Source organism: Phyllobates terribilis, unplaced genomic scaffold, assembly GCF_046119375.1.
Source record: "Phyllobates terribilis strain yellow unplaced genomic scaffold, ASM4611937v1 Scaffold_3__8_contigs__length_932513732, whole genome shotgun sequence".
NCBI classification, from domain to species: Eukaryota; Metazoa; Chordata; class Amphibia; order Anura; family Dendrobatidae; genus Phyllobates; species Phyllobates terribilis.
Genome location: NW_027362763.1, coordinates 709,760,361 through 709,781,484, shown reverse-complemented (window position 1 = coordinate 709,781,484; position 21,124 = coordinate 709,760,361). Strand labels below are relative to the sequence as shown.

Genomic DNA, 21,124 nt, shown 5'->3' with positions numbered 1-21,124 from the left:
CCAATCAAATGCCAACTACCCCAGGATGTGTCAATAGCAGAGTTGACCAAAAAGATTTGCACTGCCGTGGTCAGGCATCCAGGCCAGTTCTCCGTCAGCAATCTCCAATTCTACGGCTGGCATCCTGGGTGGCCAGCATTACTAGCCTTACAACGTTAGGGGTGCCCAGGATGCCGAGTCAAGGATGCCACCTGTAAAAGTTAAAGCCTGCCCTGGTCCAGCTGCCAAGGAGGACTAAGCAGGATGCCGGACCAGATCATTGCAAATCTTTTTGCTGTAGTCTACAGACAGAATATTCCAAACAACGGTAGAACTCGAGGTACTTGGGGAAAACTAGTAGAAAATGTATGAAAACTACAAATAAAGCTATGTCAGACATGTAATGGCTGACAGTCTGCTCTTTTGATCTACATGTCTCACCTGGTAGCTCCTCCTTTTATTTTAAATAAGCTCTGGAGGCTGATTCTTAGGGAGATCTATGTCCGGCCCGTAGATCTTAACAGCTCATTTACATCTTAGGAAAAACGTGGATTTCTCGGGAACAAGACATCGGATCGCAGATATCAAGGTATCATTTTATTCAACTTTCTACGACCTGCATGCCCATATGGACGGCTTAGGAGAGTTGATCCTAATGGCAATTTCCCTTTAATAGTTGGAACATCCGTTTTATAGGTGAGATAATTGGGTAGACATTGTAGTTATCTGTTGGTGGTAATAGAGTTCCCGTTTTTTCCTTCTAGATAAATTTGCATGCTTGTAGGACTCCCTACGCCACCCTCTTCTTCGTAAGAAGGACCAATAACTACTCAAATAGCCAAGACAACCAAGGGCAGAAAAAGGAGAAAGTAGACGGCCCATGTTCAAGAACAGTATATAGACCCCTCTATCTCCAATAGCTTTTCATAGAGAATCCTCTCTAATGTATTTTTAACCAGTAATGGTTTCTCACCAATAATTGTGCTTCTACTAATTACGTCATAAATCAGAATTGAGCCACATAGGAACAAATATGGTTTATTCTTCTGAAAACAGCAATCAGATACTGTATATCTGCAGGGATTGGCACTAATAGCATTGAGTTGTCCTTAGGTATTACGTGGAACACTCATAAGTAGTAAACTTCATGGATAATGTCTGTAAAGCGCTGTGGAATTAATGGCACTGTATGAGTAAGTAAAAGAAATAAAAAGAAATAAATTTGGAGGACAGGTGAATCAGTGGACTAAGCCAGGGTTGGAAGGAAGGATGGTCAATTTCCAGAAGATCAGGGATCTATGGGAAACAGAAGAGGATAAAAATACAGATTTTTGTAATCAAAGAGCAAAGTTGACTAAACCCTACTACTTTACGTGTATGGGAGCTTTCCGATTAGTCAGGGAAAAGAAGGATCGGGCTTGTTTAAATTCAACATGTCCATTCTTTGTTCTCACAGAAGATATTCCACAGCCAGAGGAGTCTTGTCAGTTGCATACTTCCCCGTCCCCATCCAGAACACACAATCTATGGTGAGCCTAGTCCACATGTTTATGGTCCAAATGAGCTTTTGTCCAACAGCTATTGGGCTCCTATTGTCAAAATCATGTCTCATACAAAATAAAAGAGTGAGAAACCGGAATATGATCAAAAGTAAGAAAACAAGCAATTTTAGGGATCAGAGGTGTAACTATTAACTATGGGGCCTCATGGCAAACTTAGGAATAGGATTTCACCCTACCATGATCATATTGGAAGATCTCTCTCAGCGAGCTACATAAAACTCTCCTCCATTGCCCCTTCCACTCTTTACAACTATTATTCACTATGATCATTACACCTACCTCATTTCTTTGAGGAGCTGCACGTCACACCTATCAGAACCCTACACCAGTAGTTACTTCCATGTTAGAAATATCAGAAAATAAATTAGTGATTAGTTTTTAAAATGTATGCATATAACAGACTTTCTTGTTCCTACCCTCTTCCACCTGTTTGTATCAAGTGTCTATGATTCTTGCTGCCTGAGAAGGAGGGACAGCAAACAAGTCTGTGTGAATGGAAAGGCAGCGTATTACATAGCAGCTAGAAAGGGTCTACTACAGCAAGATCTTGCTTTATGGCATCCTTATTCCCTACTATGACTTATAGAGATGGGTTGTCGCCATAAGACAACCCATTTAATACATTTTAGACACTAACGCTATATTTTTGGGGTTTCGGGTTATTCGACTGTCTTCGACAGGTTTGTGATAACCTCCTATGTGCATTTTCTGAGGCTTCTATGCGACATAAAACTCCTGTTGACTGAAAGAAACAGATTTTTAGCATCAGGAACAGCGAGCATTAGTAAACAAGTCATGCTAAAATTAATCGCGATCACAAGTACGGTACAGCAAGCCATCTGTTCCGGAGAAGTCGGTTTAATAAAGCCACTCTGTGAAGATCTGGGCAAAGTCACCGTGCCAATAAAGTTTCAGATAAGACACAAGGATGGAAAATGTGCTCGTAAAGACAACTTTACGTGTATATAGAGCATTCTTATGTCAGGCTGTACGAATTGAACCATTTTAGGTTAGAATTACTTGAGGACCTTAGTGACTTATGGCCTTAATGGATGAATTTTTCTGGGCATTGTGCCCAAAATCCCCAATTGAAACTCAAGAGTTAATACATCTCAAATTTTATCCAACTGGTCTTATTACGGATCCTTATTTTATGGTTCTATGATATGACACCTACACCCTCGTATAGGCCCTCAATGTAGCTTCATGTGCCTCTTGAGTTTATGTGGAGAGCAGCCGAACCAGTTCTCATACTTTGCACTGACGAGGGCCAACAGCCCGAAACACCGTGTCTGCAAATTGAGATTCTGAATTGGCTTTTATCCTAAGTCACATTGCACGACTCGTTAAAGGGTTGATTGTGACTTGTAGGATTGCTGCTTCCAATAGGTGGCGCTATAGAGTTCAAGTCCCCTTTTTCTCTGAAGAGGTAATTTGCATGTGGAGAGTAGGGGATTCACGCTCAGCAGTAGGCAGCATTCACACTGGCACTGGATTCTTGTATCAAAACAATCTGACGTTTATTTCCACAGGTTGCACTGTACCACCGAAAAACAAAACCATAAACATAAATCTCTAGCCTCATCCATCAAAAGAAAATAGACCCTGACTACTCATACAAGGCTGAGCTAGTCTCAGTCCGGTCAAACAAAACAGCTACATGGCCTGTGCAGTCTCTTCTCAGAGAGAGATTCCGGTTTGTCTCTCTCGTGTTCCAATACAATCCACTCTGGTCAGCTTCCCCCAGCTGACTGACTAAGGTGAGCACCTGGCCTGGTTATATGTAGAGCCAACCAGGTGCACCTAATCAGAACCAGTAGAGCTGGGATTTAACCTTACCCGTCCTGGCTTTGCTACAGGAGGCACCCAAACGTTTTATCTGAAGGATTCCACATTGTGTCATTTTCGAACACATGTAGCATTACAGAGGAGGGATCACTCGGCGACACATATGCAGACTTATAGGGACGTTGTGAAGACATTTGGGACAGTTGCAACTTCCAACTTTCTGGTAGTAGTATGGGGAAAGCCTTTTTTTTCAGCATGACAGCTCCAGTGCACAATGCAAAGTCCATAAAGACATAGTTGGGGTAGTTTGAAGGGGAAGAACTTGACACATATCAGACCTCAACCTCAAACACCTTTGGGATGAACTAGAATATAGATTGAATGTGAGCCAGGCCTTCTTCTCCAACATCAGCGTCTGACCTAGCAAATGCTTGTCACGATAATGCAGTAGGATTTCCAGGGACAATGGGCATATACCCTGTCCCTCAAGCTAGGAGGACCGTAGGCTATCCCTGTTCCCTAGATTACCCCTGATGGTGGGGATGTCGGGGGCTATTACCTTGCTATGCTCCCAAATGCACACTTATCTGTCTCCACCCCCACCCAGGGAGGTATGGTACGGAAGTGTATAGAATAACACAAACCTGAGAGACAGGGAAAAACAGACAGGGATAAAAGAAAACCACAATCATACAAATACACTTACAAAAGGACCGAGTGGGAAACAAGGGTGGAGTAGGTGGGACAGACCAAATAGGAAGAGGATAAGGAGAAATACACACAAACCAAATCCATGCAGAAGTCTCCTAAAACACAACTCCTACTGCCTGCTACTAACTCTGAACTCTCCAACAACTCCAAACCAGGAAGTGGTAAGCTATCACTGGCAAGGAAATTAGCAAGGAGGAGGGTTCTTAAACCTTCCGGGAGTAACAAACTCAGAACAACGGGTACAATAAGACAGAGAACTCTATGAGTCCCAGTAAGCAGTTTAACCCTTGCAGAAATGGAGCAAAGAAAGGCAGAACTGCTAATAGGACGATGAAGCCATTTTAACAACTGCATGTGTATGTGTCACCAGACGCTGCGATCGTCTGACCCCACTCTGTCGCGGTATCCCCATGGCAATGCTCTTTTGGATGAATGGGTAAAAATCCTCACAGACACAAGCCAAAGCCTTCCCAGAAGAGTGGAAGCTGTTATAACTGCAAAGCGACCGACGACTACATATTAAAGTTTATGGATTTAGAATGGGATGTCATAAAAGCTCCTGTAGGTGTAATGTGGAGGGGGCACATAATTTATTTCAGCAGCTACACTATATGGATAAAAGTAAGCTTGATTATAAAAAAAAAGAGAACTGTTTTTTAATTTGCCCGCAGCCTCCACCAAATATGGAAGCCTTGGATCTAGCACATATACTCTTTTTTTTATTACGATGCTACAGGTCTTTAAACCTATTAGTAAGAGGCAGTCATTTCTCTGTTCTTTATTGCAGTGATAATTGACAGATGACTAGCTTAGACCACAATGAATTGGATGCTCCTTTAGGTAATTACATTAGAAAAGTGAAGGATACTTACAGTTTCAGATGACTGTAGCTCCCGCTGTCAAGTTACATTTATGTATCAAGTGTTGTGAAGACCAGGAGCACTTGGTGTCTTGGTGTTACCAGGACATACACCGTCATTATAAGGCCTGCTTTGCCTTACATCAGCTCATCATTATATGGTATACAGTAGATGCATTGTTTTACTGCTGTATAGTTCCCCGTAGTACAGAATGCCTTCGATATGAAGATATTTATTGTGTGTTTTTTTTTTATATCATGCCATCCATTACTGAGGCTGAGGCCACCATAAAGAATAAACAATTTCAGTATTCAGTAGGGAATTTACATCTCTGGAGCTTATAGGCACAGATTGTGTGGTATCCTAAACCCTGCCCACCAGACTCTTTAAAGAGAATCTGTCCCAAGGTTTTTGCTATTTAATCTAAGAACAGCATAATGTAGGGGTAGAGACACTGATTCCAGCAATGTGTCACTTACTGGGTTGCTTTTTATAGTTTCAATAAAATCAGTGTTTTATCAGCAGGAGATTATCACTAGAGGACTAGTTGTCTCATGCCGTATAGTCCTTCTACTTGATGTAACCATGCCCCCACCACTGATTTGCAGATTTCTGACACAGAGAACACAAAAAGCAGCCAATCAGTGGTGTGGTCGGGGTTATACAGAGCTGAGCGTTGGTAGATCTGCAGCAGAGAAAACAAGTGATTTTATCAAAACTGCAGCAAGCAGCCCAGTAAGTGACACATCGCTGTAATCGTGGTGTCACAGGTGTGTCAGAGGTGACAGACAGTCGCCGTGCAGTTGGTTGCAGGAGATCTCTACGTTTGGCATTACAAACATCTTCTTAGAGGCCGGCTGTCTCTAGGACCCAATGGCTACCTCCCTCTGGCTAATTAGCTCCCTGGCCTGGGTGTATAAATACCTGGTGTGTCTGAGAGGGAGGTGCCGGCGATATTCATTACTACTTCTGAGGCTTAGCAAGAGCAGTACTTCGTCCTCTCTGGAGCTTGAGGCCGTGTGCGCATTTGTTTGGAGTCGTCTAAAGCTAAGCAATTCCCCCCTTTTTGTCTACCTTTGTTTTCTATAGAGTTTAGTGGAGATTGACTAGTGCTCATCTCCATTCTTCCCTAGCCTTAGCCATACGCCAGGGAAAGTCAGGGCGAGGCACGCATGCGGCGATTGGTGAAGAACCAATATAGGGGCGGTAGTTGAGACAGGGAGACACTAGACCAGACTAGGAGGTCTCCACTCCCCCTTTCCTTACTGTCTGGGCTCCCTTTCCCTCTTCCCTCTGTGTTGCACTAGTCTTTCCCACACCTTGCGTGACACGTGGTCTATGTCTCTAAATTATGCTTATCTCAGATTACATAGAAGAAACCTGATGGCAGATTCCCTTTAAGCCATGTAAAATTTTACAATAGTAATAATAATGTTATTTATGTTGCTCCAATATCACATCAAAATTCATAGGGGACACGTACAAACAATATGAGATAATACAGAGTAACACGTCATTCACAATTCAAATGAAAGGAGTCAGGGCCCTGTTCACAAGAGCTTACAGTCTATAAGGTGATAGGGATGACACAAAGGGTAAAAAGTGCGTGTATGATATGGTCCAGACATCTTTATAATACATAACGGTATTAATGTAAAGCTGCATGAACCGGTTCCCTGCCGGTATATGAATATGTCCAGATATGAAGAGCTACTGCAGGCATGGAGGGCATCGGAAACTGATGAAAATGTTCTGAGAAGAAATGGAAGAAGTAAGGAACTGAAGGAAGTTAGATCAGTGAGTTGATATGATAAACTGTGTACACTGGGAATTACCCTGATTTTTCTCTGGTAGCGCATTCCACACAACTGGTGCAACACAAGATAAGTCTTTGCGACGAGAGTGAGAGGTTCAGATTATGGAGGATTTTAGTCTTAGATCATTAGCAGAATAGAGAACAGTAGTAGGGTGCTAGATAGAGATGTAGGGTGGTGGGGCACATGGAGACCTGTGATTTTAAAGGGGATGTTTTATACAGGTTTTTTATTGTGACTTATTAACAAATTCTGGTGGACTCAGCATGACAGTGCATTACAAGGGAGGGACTTTAATTTGATTTGCCACCATGTAATGTTACATTGCCCTTGTAGCTTCTTTTAAAAGGGAAATACATAGCCCAATGCGGCTTCTTCTGGTTATAACAGCGAATCACCCGGGATCAGAGAAGCCTGATTCAGAATGATTAGCTTATTGTGCCAATAGATAAAAGGCAAAATGTCACTTGATTCATGCTGCCAAAACCACGAGCAGCATGAATCACTACTTGGCTGCATGATTGCAGTCAGGTATATTAATCTCTAAAACGCGTATGAAAGTAAATATTGTTTGATGAGACTAGTCCGGCACAGCGCTCAGCTTCTTCCTGCTTCGCTCCAAGTGATTGACAGGTCTCTCTCTATGTACATACACGGGAGTGACCTGTCAGTCAACTAGAGAGTGCAGGGAGGAGCCGGCCAGGGGTGTTCCTGGACTTGTCAGGTCTTTGCCCATAATCCTGGTCTGGCTGTTCAAATTACTTAGATTTTCTCTGAATTGCCGGAGTGTTTCAGAGAAAAACATACCTGGCTGCAGTCGTGCAGCCAGACTCTGGTTCATATTGCCCTTAGTTTTGGCAGCATGAATTGAGTGACAGGTTCCCTTTAAGCCTTAAAGGGTAATTGTAAATGGGAAGACCTTTGGGGCTTTTTGGTCAGCAATGACTTGTAGTAAGGTAATGTCTGCAAGTCAATAATTGCCCTGTGTCCTATCTCTTTTGAGAGCTCTCAATCTGTAATAGGGTATTAGGTTCTGGGGGTTCAAGAAGTTGTCCACTACTTTTTCATTGATGACCTATCGTTAGGATAGGTCATCAATGTCTGATTGGCCGTTGGCTGGCACCTGACCCCCCCCCATAGATCAGCTGTTATTGGTGTCGGGGCCACCAGCCGGAAGTGCTGCGGAGCCGGCCATCTTCTGGTAGTGGCCGAGGCTTAGTATTACACATCCGCCTCCTATTCAAATCAATAGGAGGCGGATGCGCAGTACCCTGTGGTGGGGACTATCAGAAGGCGGCCAGTCCGCAAGTGAGTATTTCCGGCTGGTGGCTGCCGACACCGATAACAGCTGATCAGCGAACATGCTTGGTGTCGGACCCCAACCAATCAGACATTGATGACCTACCCTAGGTATTGGTCATCAATGAAAAAATAGTGGACAACCCCTTTAAGCTTCCCATACACATATTTATTATTAAGACTGCACTATACACACGCGTTTCCTGCTCTGTTCGATGTGCACATCTTCTTAATGGTGAGAGGAGATCCGAGGTAGGCTGTCAGCACAAAATTGCTCTTTAAACTAAGCACAGGTGTTCGGCGCACACTTGGCTTGGTTGCTTATTTTCCATCTATCTTCGCCATCCTCTGTCTTCTCTAAAGCCACAACTGTCAACCAATGAAGAGGAGGGCAGAGATCGATGGAAAAAGTGTATGCAAATGAGCACAGGCCATGGTAAGGAGGCTCCAAGTGTTTAGTTTGAACAGTTATTTTGTGCTGACAGACACCTTTGTCGACCCTGAGAACAAACGAGCGGGCATATTAAAATTCAATATGCCCGATCCTTATTCCAACATCGACTTCCAGGGGAAAGTCAGCGGATCTATACTGTATATACATCATGTAGTTTTTCAGTCCCTTTCAAATTGCCGGTTTTGGCCAAACTTGCTCTTACAGTTTATCAATAGGCATCTGTTAACATAAATAAGGCCTAGCTCTGTTATTCCATATGTTATACTCTGAAACGCTGCAGCATTTCTTCTCCCCGTTCTTCCCGTTTTGCTGCCAGTCACTGACCGGTCTCTCCCCCCATGTGTATATATATATGGAGACACGTCAAGTCTCTTTAAGTAACCACAACTCAACGTTGTTCTGCAGCCATAGCTCCTGTAGTCCCTGCCGATCCTGCAGCGATGAGGTTAGGTACACAGTTGATATGACCGCTGCAGACAATCACTGGTCTCAAGGGTGATGCTGGCATGTATGGTATATGACCATAGTTGATGTGCTGCAATTGTCTTGTGAATGATATATGGCACATGGACAACTGTAGAACCGGCGGTGACCAGGTGAGATATTTTACTATGTTATCACATTTCACATTTCGCGAAATTCCAAACTACCTCTTTAAAAGGGTTTTCTGTTTTTGGAAAACCCCTGTTCCCTAGCTGCATTTTGTTTAATAATTAAATAAATAAAGTGCTTTACTCACCCTCCCTGGGTCCAGCTCTGAGTCATCGCCGCTGCTCTCAGTGTCTATTATTGTCTGCGGTACTGATATCACTTTAATAACGTTGTAGTTAAGAACTCAGCGGCTGTGAGTGACTCATGATGTCAACTCAGACAGTTACTGAGCTCTGTTATTGGCTGCAGCACTGTCGGTGTGAGGTCATCGCTGCAGACAGTACCCGACACCGGTAGCAGTGGCAGAGACTCAGCGACTCAGCGCTGGACCCGGGGAGGGTGAGTAAAGATTTTTTATAAAATGCAGCTAGGGAACAGTTGTTTTTTTTAGAAACTGGAAAACCCCTTTAAGAATTACCAACATCAGATCGGTGGGGGCCTAACAATTGGCGCTCCCATGGATCGGCTATCTGGTCGTACACAGTGTACAAAGCCGAATGAGCACAGCTCCGTACACTGCATAGTGGTCATTCTTGGGTACTGCAACTCAACTCCTACTGTTCTGTATCTTCACACTGGCATCACCAAAGATGTGATCGTGGGGATGTTGTTGTAACCCCACCTTTCCAATAGTAATTACCTATCCTATGGATCATCAAATACAGTGGGGAAAAAAGTATTTAGTCAGCCACCAATTGTGCAAGTTCTCTCACTTACAAAGATGAGAGAGGCCTGTAATTGACATCATAGGTCGACCTCAACTATGAGAGACAAAATGAGAAAACAAATCCTGAAAATCACATTGTCTGATTTGGAAAGAATTTTTTTTCAAATTTTGGTGGAAAATAAGTATTTGGTCAATTACGAAAGTTCATCTCAATACTTTGTTATATATCCTTTGTTGGCAATGACAGAGGTCAAACGTTTTCTGTAAGTCTTCACAAGGTTGTCACACACTGTTGCTGGTATATTGGCCCATTCCTCCATGCAGATCTCCTCTAGAGCAGTGATGTTTTGGGGCTGTCGCTGGGCAACACGGAATTTCAACTCCCTCCAAAGGCTTTCTATAGGGTTTAGATCTGGAGACTGGCTAGGCCACTGCAGGACCTTGAAATGCTTCTCACGAAGCCACTCCTTCGTTGCCCTTGCAGTGTGCTTGGGATCATTGTCATACTGAAAGACCCAGCCACGTTTCATCTTCAATGCCCTTGCTGATGGAAGGTGATTTGCACTCAAAATCTCACAATACATGGCCCCATTCATTCTTTCATGTTCACGGATCAGTCGTCCTGGTCCCCTGGCAGAGAAACAGCCCCAAAGCATGATGTTGTAGCCCCCATGCTTCACAGTAGGTATGGTGTTCTTTGGATGTAACTCATCATTCTTTCTCCACCAAACACGCCGAGTTGTGTTTCTACCAAACAGTTGTACTTTGGTTTCATCTGGCCATATGACATTCTCCCAATACTCTTCTGGATCATCCAAATGCTTTCTAGCAAACTTCAGATGGGCCTGGACATGTAATGGCTTAAGAAAGGGGACACATCTGTCACTGCAGGATCTGAGTCCCTGGCGGCGTTGTGTGTTACTGATGGTAGCCTGTGTAACGTTGGTCCCAGCTCTCTGCAGGTCATTCACTAGGTCCCCCCGTGTGGTCCTGGGATTTTTGCTTACCATTCTAGATATTATCGCTTTTATTTAATTTTTGTTTACAGCTTTTTGACTAGGAGACCGACCACCACTGCTGTGTAGCTTTTAAGCACTGCGTTGAAGCTGGGTGGGATTAAGGTAAAAAGCGTTTTCCATCTTCAAATCAGTGCTTACATGCACAATAGAAAAGAGTTTGTAAGCACTACTTATGTTTTGCTGTCTAGCAGTGGTGGTCGGTCTCCAAGGCAACGAGGTGTAAACAAAAGTGTTAAAATCTCAAGAACGGCTGCGAATTTTAATATGCAGTAAATTGCAAAATTGTTTGCATTTACAAGTACTATCCGATAACACCCATTTATGAAGATGGGAAGAAACTTTAATGTAATTAAAGAAGTCTTAAAAGACCTCATTCGCTAAAATACTTCTCCATCAAAAGGATAACCACCTACATTCCTTATCTCTCCATCAACCATCAAGGAAGGAACAAGATAGTAAAAGCCCTTCTGTTCCAAGAAACAGAAGCAGTAATAGGAGTAGGGTCCAGAGGGACTTATCTTGTATCCTTTTTCTATATACGTGAATGTTATGTAATGTTCCCTGTTATCAGGTAGACTGACTGTGGGATCATGCTATAATATCACTGACATTAAATAATACTTGGAAAAAACAGTACATTAGCCACTAACATATATAATATTATTAGTATTAAATATATTGAAAGTTACACACAAATAAAACTACTGTATTAATAAAGAAAGGCAAACCAGATCTAATGGTTCTTTAAAACATGTACACAGAAGATGAAACCCCTATACAACCCTCCATATCCTTCTCAGCCCTTATTCACAGTACTTCAATTGACATATGGTAAGATTTTAATGCTAGAGGTTAGGACCGTCTCAAATAGGGTCACCTTGACGTGGTAGGGTGGCTTTTACGTTTTTTTGATCAAAACTATGTTAACTAAGCACTCTTTATAATTTTCATGCACTATGGATATTTACGGTATTTACTGTAGGGTATATGCTGATTTTGTTTTCATCTTAGGATTTGTCATTACAGGTGTTTTATGTCATTAACAGCCATATACTGGAATACAGTGTGCACATACACACCCCAAAATACCAAATATATTCAATAATATGAAACGTATACATGTTATTAGAGTGGCCCTCACTCCAATTTTGAAGTGTCTGGGATTCAGTTTTCAGGCGATGAGAACAGAAGGAATACTCAGGCATGTGATTTCCGGAAATCTCCAAGGGCTTCCTGGAATGTTCGTATATTTATAGGCTTCATGAATATAAGTGTTACATAAATAAACTTAGGTGGTTCATACATTATAGCAAAAAGCAGAATTATAGAATTATAAAAACCACACCATCTCCACATTAAAAATCCCCGGAAAAGAGGCAACTGTATTGGAAAATGCATTGAGGGTCTAGTACCCTCCCTACACCCCCAAGCCAATATGTCCACAAGTACAGAGGGGAAAAAAAGGATTTAGTCAGCCACCAATTGTGCAAGTTCTCCCACTTAAAAAGATGAGAGAGGCCAGTAATTGACATCATAGGTCGACCTCAACTATGAGAGACAAAATGAGAAAACAAATCCTGAAAATCACATTGTCTGATTTGGAAAGAATTGTTTTTTAAATTTTGGTGGAAAATAAGTATTTGGTCAATTACAAAAGTTCATCTCAATACTTTGTTATATATCCTTTGTTGGCAATGACAGAGGTCAAACGTTTTCTGTAAGTCTTCACAAGGTTGGTACACACTATTGCTGGTATGTTGGCCCATTCCTCCATGCAAATCTCCTCTAGAGCAGTGATGTTTTGGGTTTGTCGCTGGGCAACACGAACTTTCAACTTCCTACAAAGGTTTTCTATAGGGTTTAGATCTGGAGACTGGCTATGCCACTCCAGGACCTTGAAATGCTTCTTACGAAGCCACTCCTTCGTTGCCCTGGCAGTGTGCTTGTGATCATTGTCATGCTGAAAGACCCAGCCACGTTTCATCTTCAAGCCCTTGCTGATGGAAGGAGGTTTGCACTCAAAATCTCACGATACATGGCCCCATTCATTCTTTCATGTTCACGGATCAGTCGTCCTGGTCCCTTGGCAGAGAAACAGCCCCAAAGCATGATGTTGCCACCCCCATGCTTCACAGTAGGTATGGTGGTCTTTGGATGCAACTCATCATTCTTTCTCCTCCAAACACGCCGAGTTGTGTTTCTACCAAACAGTTGTACTTTGGTTTCATCTGACCATATGACATTCTCCCAATACTCTTTCTAGCAAACGTCAGATGGGCCTGGACATGTAATGACTTAAGCAGGGGGACACGTCTGTCACTGCAGGATCTGAGTCCCTGGTGGCGTTGTGTGTTACTGATGGTAGCCTGTGTAACGTGGGTCCCAGCTTTCTGCAGGTCATTCACTAGGTCCCCCCGTGTGGTTCTGGGAGTTTTGCTCTCGTTCTTGAGATCATTTTGACCCCACGGGGTGAGATCTTGTGTGGAGCCCCAGATCGAGGGAGATTATCAGTGGTTTTGTATGGCTTCCATTTTCTAATTATTGCTCCCACAGTTGATTTCTTTTGGAAATACCCTTCCAGGAGAACATTACGTGTGGTACGCCGGCAAAATATTTTGTTTTATGTATCAATGCCCCTTTCTTGGGACATGCCCCTCCACACCTCTTCCTCGCCCCCTCCATGAATCTTACTCGCCCTGTTCACACCTCTTCCTCACCTTCTCCATGCATCTTTTTTGCTCCTCCGCTCCTCTTCCTCGCCCCTTGCATGCCCTTTCCTCCCCCCTCCACCCCTCTTTTTTGCCCACTTCCCTCCTCTTCCTTGACACCTTCATTCCGCTACTTCACGCTTCTTCCTCAACGCCTCCACGCCTCTTTGCCACCCCTTCCCTCTTCTTTCTCGCCCCTCCTTACCTCTTTCTCGCCCCCTCCAAACCTGTTCCTTGCGCCTTCACGCCTCTTTCCCGCTACTTCACTCCTCTTCCTCAGCCCAATACACCTCTTCCTCGCCGTCTCCATGACTCTACCTCGCCCACGCCATGCATCTTCCTCACCCACTCCATGCATCTTCCTCACCCCCTTCACGCCTTTTCCTCACCCCCTTATGCTTTTTTTTGCCCCCTGTAGGGGTTTGGTGCTCACTCAGCTGCGGTTCAGGTAGAAACAGGAAATGTTTTCATAAAAATGTTCAGGCAGGTTTATTCTGACTTCATAAACCGCTTAGCATAAGCAAACACAAAGACAGCCTTTTCTGGCACAAAGGGAAAAGACAAAGCAAAATGTCCATGCAAAGTTGTGGGTTCGCCCGCTACAGGTCAGTGTCCAGTTCTCAAGGCCTTAGCACAGACCAACACCCTTGAGATCCACACGTCTCCAGACTCAGACACCAAATGAGACACTTGGCCTCCCTTTTATTTACAACAAACCATGCCCCGGGATGGGGATATGTGAGCGGCCACTCCCACCCATCTCTTATGACTGGCCCTGATGTGCCCTATTAAACCTCTCAGCACTATATGTGCTGGAGCATACTTTTCCGGTTTCACATCACAGAAGCTACCAACCTTGGTGATACATATCTTCCATTAAGGACCTGTCCGGTAGCCATCTTACACCCCCCAACGCCTATCTCTTGATCTCGCTACAGCTTTTTGAGCCCCCTTAACTCCTCTTCCTCGCCCTTCCATTTCTCTTCCTCGCCCCCTCCTTGCCTCTTCCTCACCCCCTTACGCTTTTTCCTTGCCCCCCTCAATGCCTATTCCTCAATCTCTCCACAGCTCTTTGCGCCCTCTTCACTTCTCTTCCTCGCCTCTCCACTTCTCTTCCTCGTCCCCTCCACACCTCTTCCTTGCCCCCTTATTCTTTTTCCTCGTCCTCTCAACGCCTATTCCTTGATCTCTCCACAGGTTTTTGCACCCCTTTCACTCCTCTTCCTCACCCCTTCCTCACCTTTTCCTCGCTCCCTCCATGCCTCTTCCTCGCCACATCTCTTTCCCGCCCCCCACACGCCTATTCCTTGCCCCCTTCACGCTTCTTCTTTTCATTTTCCATACCTTCTAGAATTGCTGTTTTCTAGGAGTTTTTGGGAGGCTTCCAGAAATTGGCCAACTCTTTTGGGAGACCGATTAGTCTCCTTTTTTTCCTGCAACTTACTGAACGTTCCGTGAAAGTTGCCAACTATGCAGGATGTCCAGGAAAATCCGTTCTCCCTTGATTCCAGACTATCTCACACAGCTCTACTTCCTTTAGGCACTTCTATGTATGATATCAGCACTTTGCAGTATAATAGTATCATTTTAGTGCCTCTTTAAGAGACCATTAGCATCAGATTACTAAATTCGGAACACGAATCTTCAATTGGTGTGAACGGGTTCTATGCACCGGTGTATATTTTATTAATTTTTTTGACGTCAGCTTCCTTCACACCCCATATTACAGCTGTAAACTATACAAAGCTGGGAAGAAAAACTGTGAAAAATACAACATAAGACAATGAGGAGCAGGCGGCATGTAACGCTGTCCCGGCTTCTCACGTGACTTCCTTATTTGTACATCAGTCAGATAGGATTGCAGCAACGAAATCAATAATTTACGCTTCAGCGACATATAGGCAGGTAGCCATATGGTCACAAAGGAATCGCCGAGCATCGCCGCGGTCAAAGGATGTTACCTGTGATAGCTGAAGTTACATTTGTGCTTTTTTATATCACGGCTAGTTTGGTATATGACAGCGGCTTTCAGTACCGGCCTGCATTGTATCATCAGAGCTCTGAAACGCGCAGGTAAGAAACCGCTGAACTTCTCTATTGAGACTTATTCCACAACCCCGACCTCGAGAGTTTATTTTCAAAGAGGAATTTTAGAATCAAAAAGGGGCGAAAAGAAGTTTAAAAAAAAAAAGGATCCTATTTTTGGTAGGATTCCATTATGTGTAGGAGAACCTTAGATCAGTTAACCCCTTCTTTGCCTACATTAAGGGGCAATGCTCTTATTCATATGACCCGTTAGGAAAGAGGTAAAAAGACTGGGTGGGTGGGGTGATATATGCCCCCCTGACTGTCTCTGTGACATGCTGAATTATATTTAATTAATTTGGTTGTACTCGTTTCGAGTTGATCTTATAGTAAGTCAGATTTGATTATTATGGAATATTAAGGTTATATACATATAGACAGATGCAAAAATAAAATTTTAATGTTTACTTTAAATGGCTGTCTGGTGAAAACAAGTCATCTCCTATTTTAAAGGGAATTTGTCAGAGAGCTGCATAATGTAGGGGCAGAAACCCTGATTCCAACGATGTATCACTTAGTTTACTGGGAGCAGCAGTTGTGACACAATCAGAGTTTTTAGATTTAGCATGTTTACCCTTGCCCACATCACAGCTTTCTGTATACATTGTCTATTGACAGTGAGCTGCTAATCAGAGGAGGGGGCGTGGTCGGATCTGGGCTCACGTGAGCTGTAGTCCAGGCAGCAATATTCTCCTGGTGATAAAACATTTATTGTATTGAAACAACAACACACAGCCTAATAAGTGACACATCCCTGAAATATGTATCTCAGCCCCTTCCCCAGTTTACATAGCAAAAACCTGCTGACTGATTCCCTTTAAAGATAGGGGATAACTTGCTCATCCGTGGGGGACCCATATCGAATGACAAAACGGTAAACTGTTATCCTCATTGGGATGAAGCGTGCATTCTCTGGGGGTTGCTAGTTTTTTTCCGGCATAGAGTGAATGGAGCGGCGGTCAGGCATCTAACCTGCCACTTCATTTTGAGTACAAAAATTCCCGGTTCTTTCAATCGGAGCCAGACCCAACGTTCAGACCACCATGATCAGTAAGTTATCACTACACAGTATACTGACCCACAGTGTTTCTGCTCTGTACACCGCTTACTTCCAGCCACTGCAGGACCTGCTAACTCCTGGTCGTTGGGCTTCTGGGTGTCAGACCACCACCTACCCATCGTATGGATAAATCGTCAATATCAAACTCATGAACACCCCCTTTTAACCAAATTCCGATCGATTTGTTATGTTGTTGCTCAATGCTCATCATGAGCAGATATTTGGATGTGTAAATTTACCTTTATATGTGATGATTGTTGTTGTTGCCCCTTTGAGAATATGTTAATATATACTTTAAGGACTATTGCCATCTGAAAAAATTAAATAACTTTATAATTTGTTTTAATGAGAAATTTCCTACTATTTTGTGTCTACAGCTTCTATGCTGATCTGTGTGTCTTCATGGTAACAGACTGCAAACAAACCCTGTGTAGTCTGCTCTTGTAATCTGTTCTTTAAAGGGAACCTGTCAAGTCAGATAACGCTATTATCCTGCTTAATGTAGTGAAGGTTCCCGGCTGCAGTACCTAATATGCGGCTCAAGGGAGAAAATTAACTTTATTTCTCCTAGCAGCCGCCGGCTTTTAGTCATGTGCCAGGAGGAATTAAAGTGACCGCTCGCAGCACTGAGAGCAGCGCCTGACAGCATGGACCGACACTGATCGTCAGGCACCTTAGTAACAGTGCAGACACTAATTTAATAATGGCCAATCTTTTTTCTATCAACTTTAATGTCAAATAGTTTATTTTTTTCCCTGAAATCTAATACAAGGTGAACCCTGCTTATACAGTAGACAATTCTTTAGACGCCTGTTGTACATATGTATTAGCAGGTATATGGTGGGTAATTATCACAAATGAGTTTCAGGGACTACCTTTATCTGACAAACTATCTTTTGAAATACCAAGTACATAATTGCTTTTAATGGTAGAGTTTGTCATAGAATTCGGCTGATATAATGATAGCGCTCAAGAAATATGCCTTAATCGTCCTCTAATTTACACGACTGCTTTTTACTGTTTTTTTTTTTTCTTTTAAAGCTCTTGAATCTGCAAAATAATTCCTCTCGTTCTCAAAGTGTCAAGCTGAAGACAGGGGTCCGCATACGTGGCTTACAATATGTAAACACCTAACCATTTCCCTAAATGAACTTGTTGGATATCCCTTTTCACAATTGTGGAATTGTGCACTAATTTAAAGGGATTGTCCAGTTTTTAATGTTGTGAGGAGCTGACCACTTACTAAAGACTATGAGACTTTTCCATCACGGAGCACCGTTTTAGAGGCTCCTGAGATACTAATAAGATTACTGGAATGCTGGGCACTTTACAAGTAAAATTACTGTGCATAAACTGACAAGCAAGCAGAACATTAATAAAACACAGCAAGCAAATCTCTAATAAAACACAATAAAAATATCGCTGGCACCAGTGCTCTGTGCTGGAAAAGTCTCATAGTCTTTAGTAAGTGGTCATCTCCTCACAAATGTTTTTTAGTCTATAGGCTCACAGAGTTATAAAATAACAAACTAAGCTTTTTCTCACCCTCCCCAGGTACAGTGTTGCCTCTCCGCCACTGCTACAGTCTTTGTTTACCGGTCACAGCAGTAATGCACTCATAACCACTGCAGCCAATCATTGGCCTCAGCAATGATGCTTTCATAACCACTGCAGTCAATCATTGGCCTCAGCAGTGATGCCGATTTAGATGGCACGAGCTACTGAGCCCAGTGATCAGCTGCAGCGGTGACATGCACTGTAGACTTGAATTTACTGCTCAGCTAAGACCGGAACAGTGGTGGACAGGCATCACTGGATCTATTGAGGGTTACTAACAGCTCACTTTACTATTTTAGAAGTCTGTAAACCAATGGATTAAAAAATCAGATTCAGATCAATTAAGATCCAACTTTGGGAACCCTTCAATTCTGAAAACAAAGTTTCAGAACTCCTTCAGGGAAAATCCTTGTAGTAATAAAGGGTCCCAACAGCCGAATATATCTTTTTCTAGTGGAAAAACCACTTTAAAACCCCCAAAACAAGGCAAAAAAATGCTAAACAATAAGCTAAAAATGTAAACGGTCATCTTACAAAAAACTGAATCTCCAAAGAAAAAAACAAAAACATTTTGCCCAAACCGGCTTTATTAAATACTCCGACCCCTGCTCATGTTTGGTGGTAGCATTGTAGCCTCCTGATTATCTGCTTCTCTCTCCTCTAGTGTCCCCAGAAGCAGTTGGCTTTCTTTCAGCCGTGGGCGTGTCCATCATTCTCCTCCTGTTACTTTTCATCTACATTAATAAGAAGATGTGTGTGGGTAAAACTGGAGGGTTCCACAGAGGAAGCTCAGAGTTTGGCGGAAGGAATCATCAAGGTGAGATGGAAGTTTCTTATTATCGTGCTTTCAATTAGATTGTTTTTGGAGTGAGCCGCAAATACTAAGAAGTGTTAGGAATATCTTATTCCTAAAACTAAAAGTGATCACTGCTCCACAGGATAGGCAATGACTAGCAGATCAGTGGGGGTCCGACCTCCGGGATCGCCACCAATCCCAAGATGAACAGGGCTACAAAATTGCCTGTCGGAATGGAGCAGTGGCTACGTGTGCACGCCACCGCTCCCTTCACTGACTATGGGACTGCCTGAGATAGCCGAGCTCGGTACCCACCTATCTCCGACAGTTTCAATGATAAAAAATGGAGAATTATAGTGCATGTTCGGCTACTGCTCCATTCCGATGGGGCATTAACATGTGATCGGTGGACTCGGTTTTCATCTATCATTGAATTATACACATCAGTGTTGGTCCTTTGTATCTCTTTGATGCAAAGCTTTAAATGGCCTTTAAATTGGATGCCTGGCTTAAAATAAACAACATATTCAAATACTCTTTTAGAAGTCTAAAAGAAAGGGTTGTCATTCAATTCGGACGCCTATTTATTAGCCCGACAAGAGAGCTGACCAAAGAATTTTTGACCTCTGGAGGACCTGTCACAACCAAACCATTGCAATCCTCTTCTTACTCTGAGGGGGCGCTGCAGTGGAATTGAACCCTTACTTTCAGGTTCTTCCAAAGTTTACAGCTGAGCACCCTGTGATTATCTCATGAATTGACCCTTCAAACAAAAAAGGATTACCCAATAGAAACACTAGACAGATTATCCAGAATCTCATAATATTATATGTTGGGTCCCTGTCCTTTAATAATACAGTGGTGTGAAAGCCTCTTTCCTGATTTCTTAGTCTTTTGCATGTTTGTCACACTTTAATGTTTCAGATCACAAAACAAATTTAAATATTAGACAAAGATAACACAAGTAATCACAAAATGCAGTTTTTGAATGAAGGTCTTTATTATTAATGGAAAAAGAAATCCAAACCTACAGGGCCCTGTGTGAAAAAGTGATTGCCCCCTAAACCTAGTTACTGGTTGGGCCGCCCTTAGCAGCAACAACTGCAATCAAGCGTTTGTGATAACTGACAATGAGTCTTTTGCAATGCACACTGGAGGGTTTCTGAGCATGAAGCGCCTTTTTAAGGTCATGCCACAGCTTCTCAATCAGATTAAGGTCAGGACTTTGACTAGGCCACTCCAAAGCCTTAATTTTGTTTTTCTTAAGCCATTCAGAGATGGACTTGCTGGTGTTTTTTTGGATCATTGTCCTGCTGCATAATCCAAGTGTGCTTCAGCTTGAGGTCACGATGGCGCTGTTTCTGAAATTTTTTTTTTTTCCCCCCAAAAACGTAATAATATAGGAAAATGATGGGGGAAGCGAAAAGAATGTGAAAAACAATGAGGCGTAGAAGCCTATACATAGCAGCCGGCGTTATTAACAATACCTACACATCGTCTCAGTATCCATTTCAGAACGTGAATAATAATGCTGGGATATTCTCTCCATACAATAATGTATAGCTGTGATTGGCACCCTCATTAAAATGTCACTTAGTTATGCTAAACCGTAGCTCAGCGATGACAAAGAATAGCGGCGTTTTCTTTCTTGGTAAGTCATTCATCGGAGGACAATGTAACATAATTCTAGAGCCGCTTTTCAGTAAGAGTAGAAGAATATTAAGTGCTAAAATTATAACATGCTCATTGAAGCAAAGTTGTGCACTGTAAAACACCCCACGACTTTAGGCGGCTGATTTTATTTGTTGCTTTCACAAGTCTACCATTCTATTACAGAAGGAAAGGAAAAATAAAAATCATAGTGATTTTTCGACTAGATGGGGCCCAAAACTGACTTTCTGAATTGTTATTATTCTTTCTTAGCTAATGCTGCATTCATACTACATATTTCACCTTAAAGCAGGTAATCTGTCACCAAAGTTCACAATGTAAATTGAATACGTTGTTAAATAGACCTGATGGGGATAGTGTACTTACTTTCTGTGTCAAAATGGCTGTAAAATCGTGATATTACAATGAGGATTTCACGAGTCCAGCTATAAAGGCAGAGATCC

At 42.7% G+C, this 21,124-nt stretch overlaps 1 protein-coding gene across 1 annotated transcript in view; it reads left to right on the top strand.

Annotated features, from left to right (window-relative positions):
* SYT14 (synaptotagmin 14) overlaps positions 1-21,124 on the top strand; it is a 162,601-nt gene that overhangs the window by 32,806 nt on the left and 108,671 nt on the right. Inside the window, exon 3 of the mRNA XM_073672006.1 lies at positions 18,879-19,031. Coding sequence (XP_073528107.1) covers positions 18,879-19,031 — 153 coding nt within the window. The remainder of the gene's footprint in view (positions 1-18,878; positions 19,032-21,124) is intronic.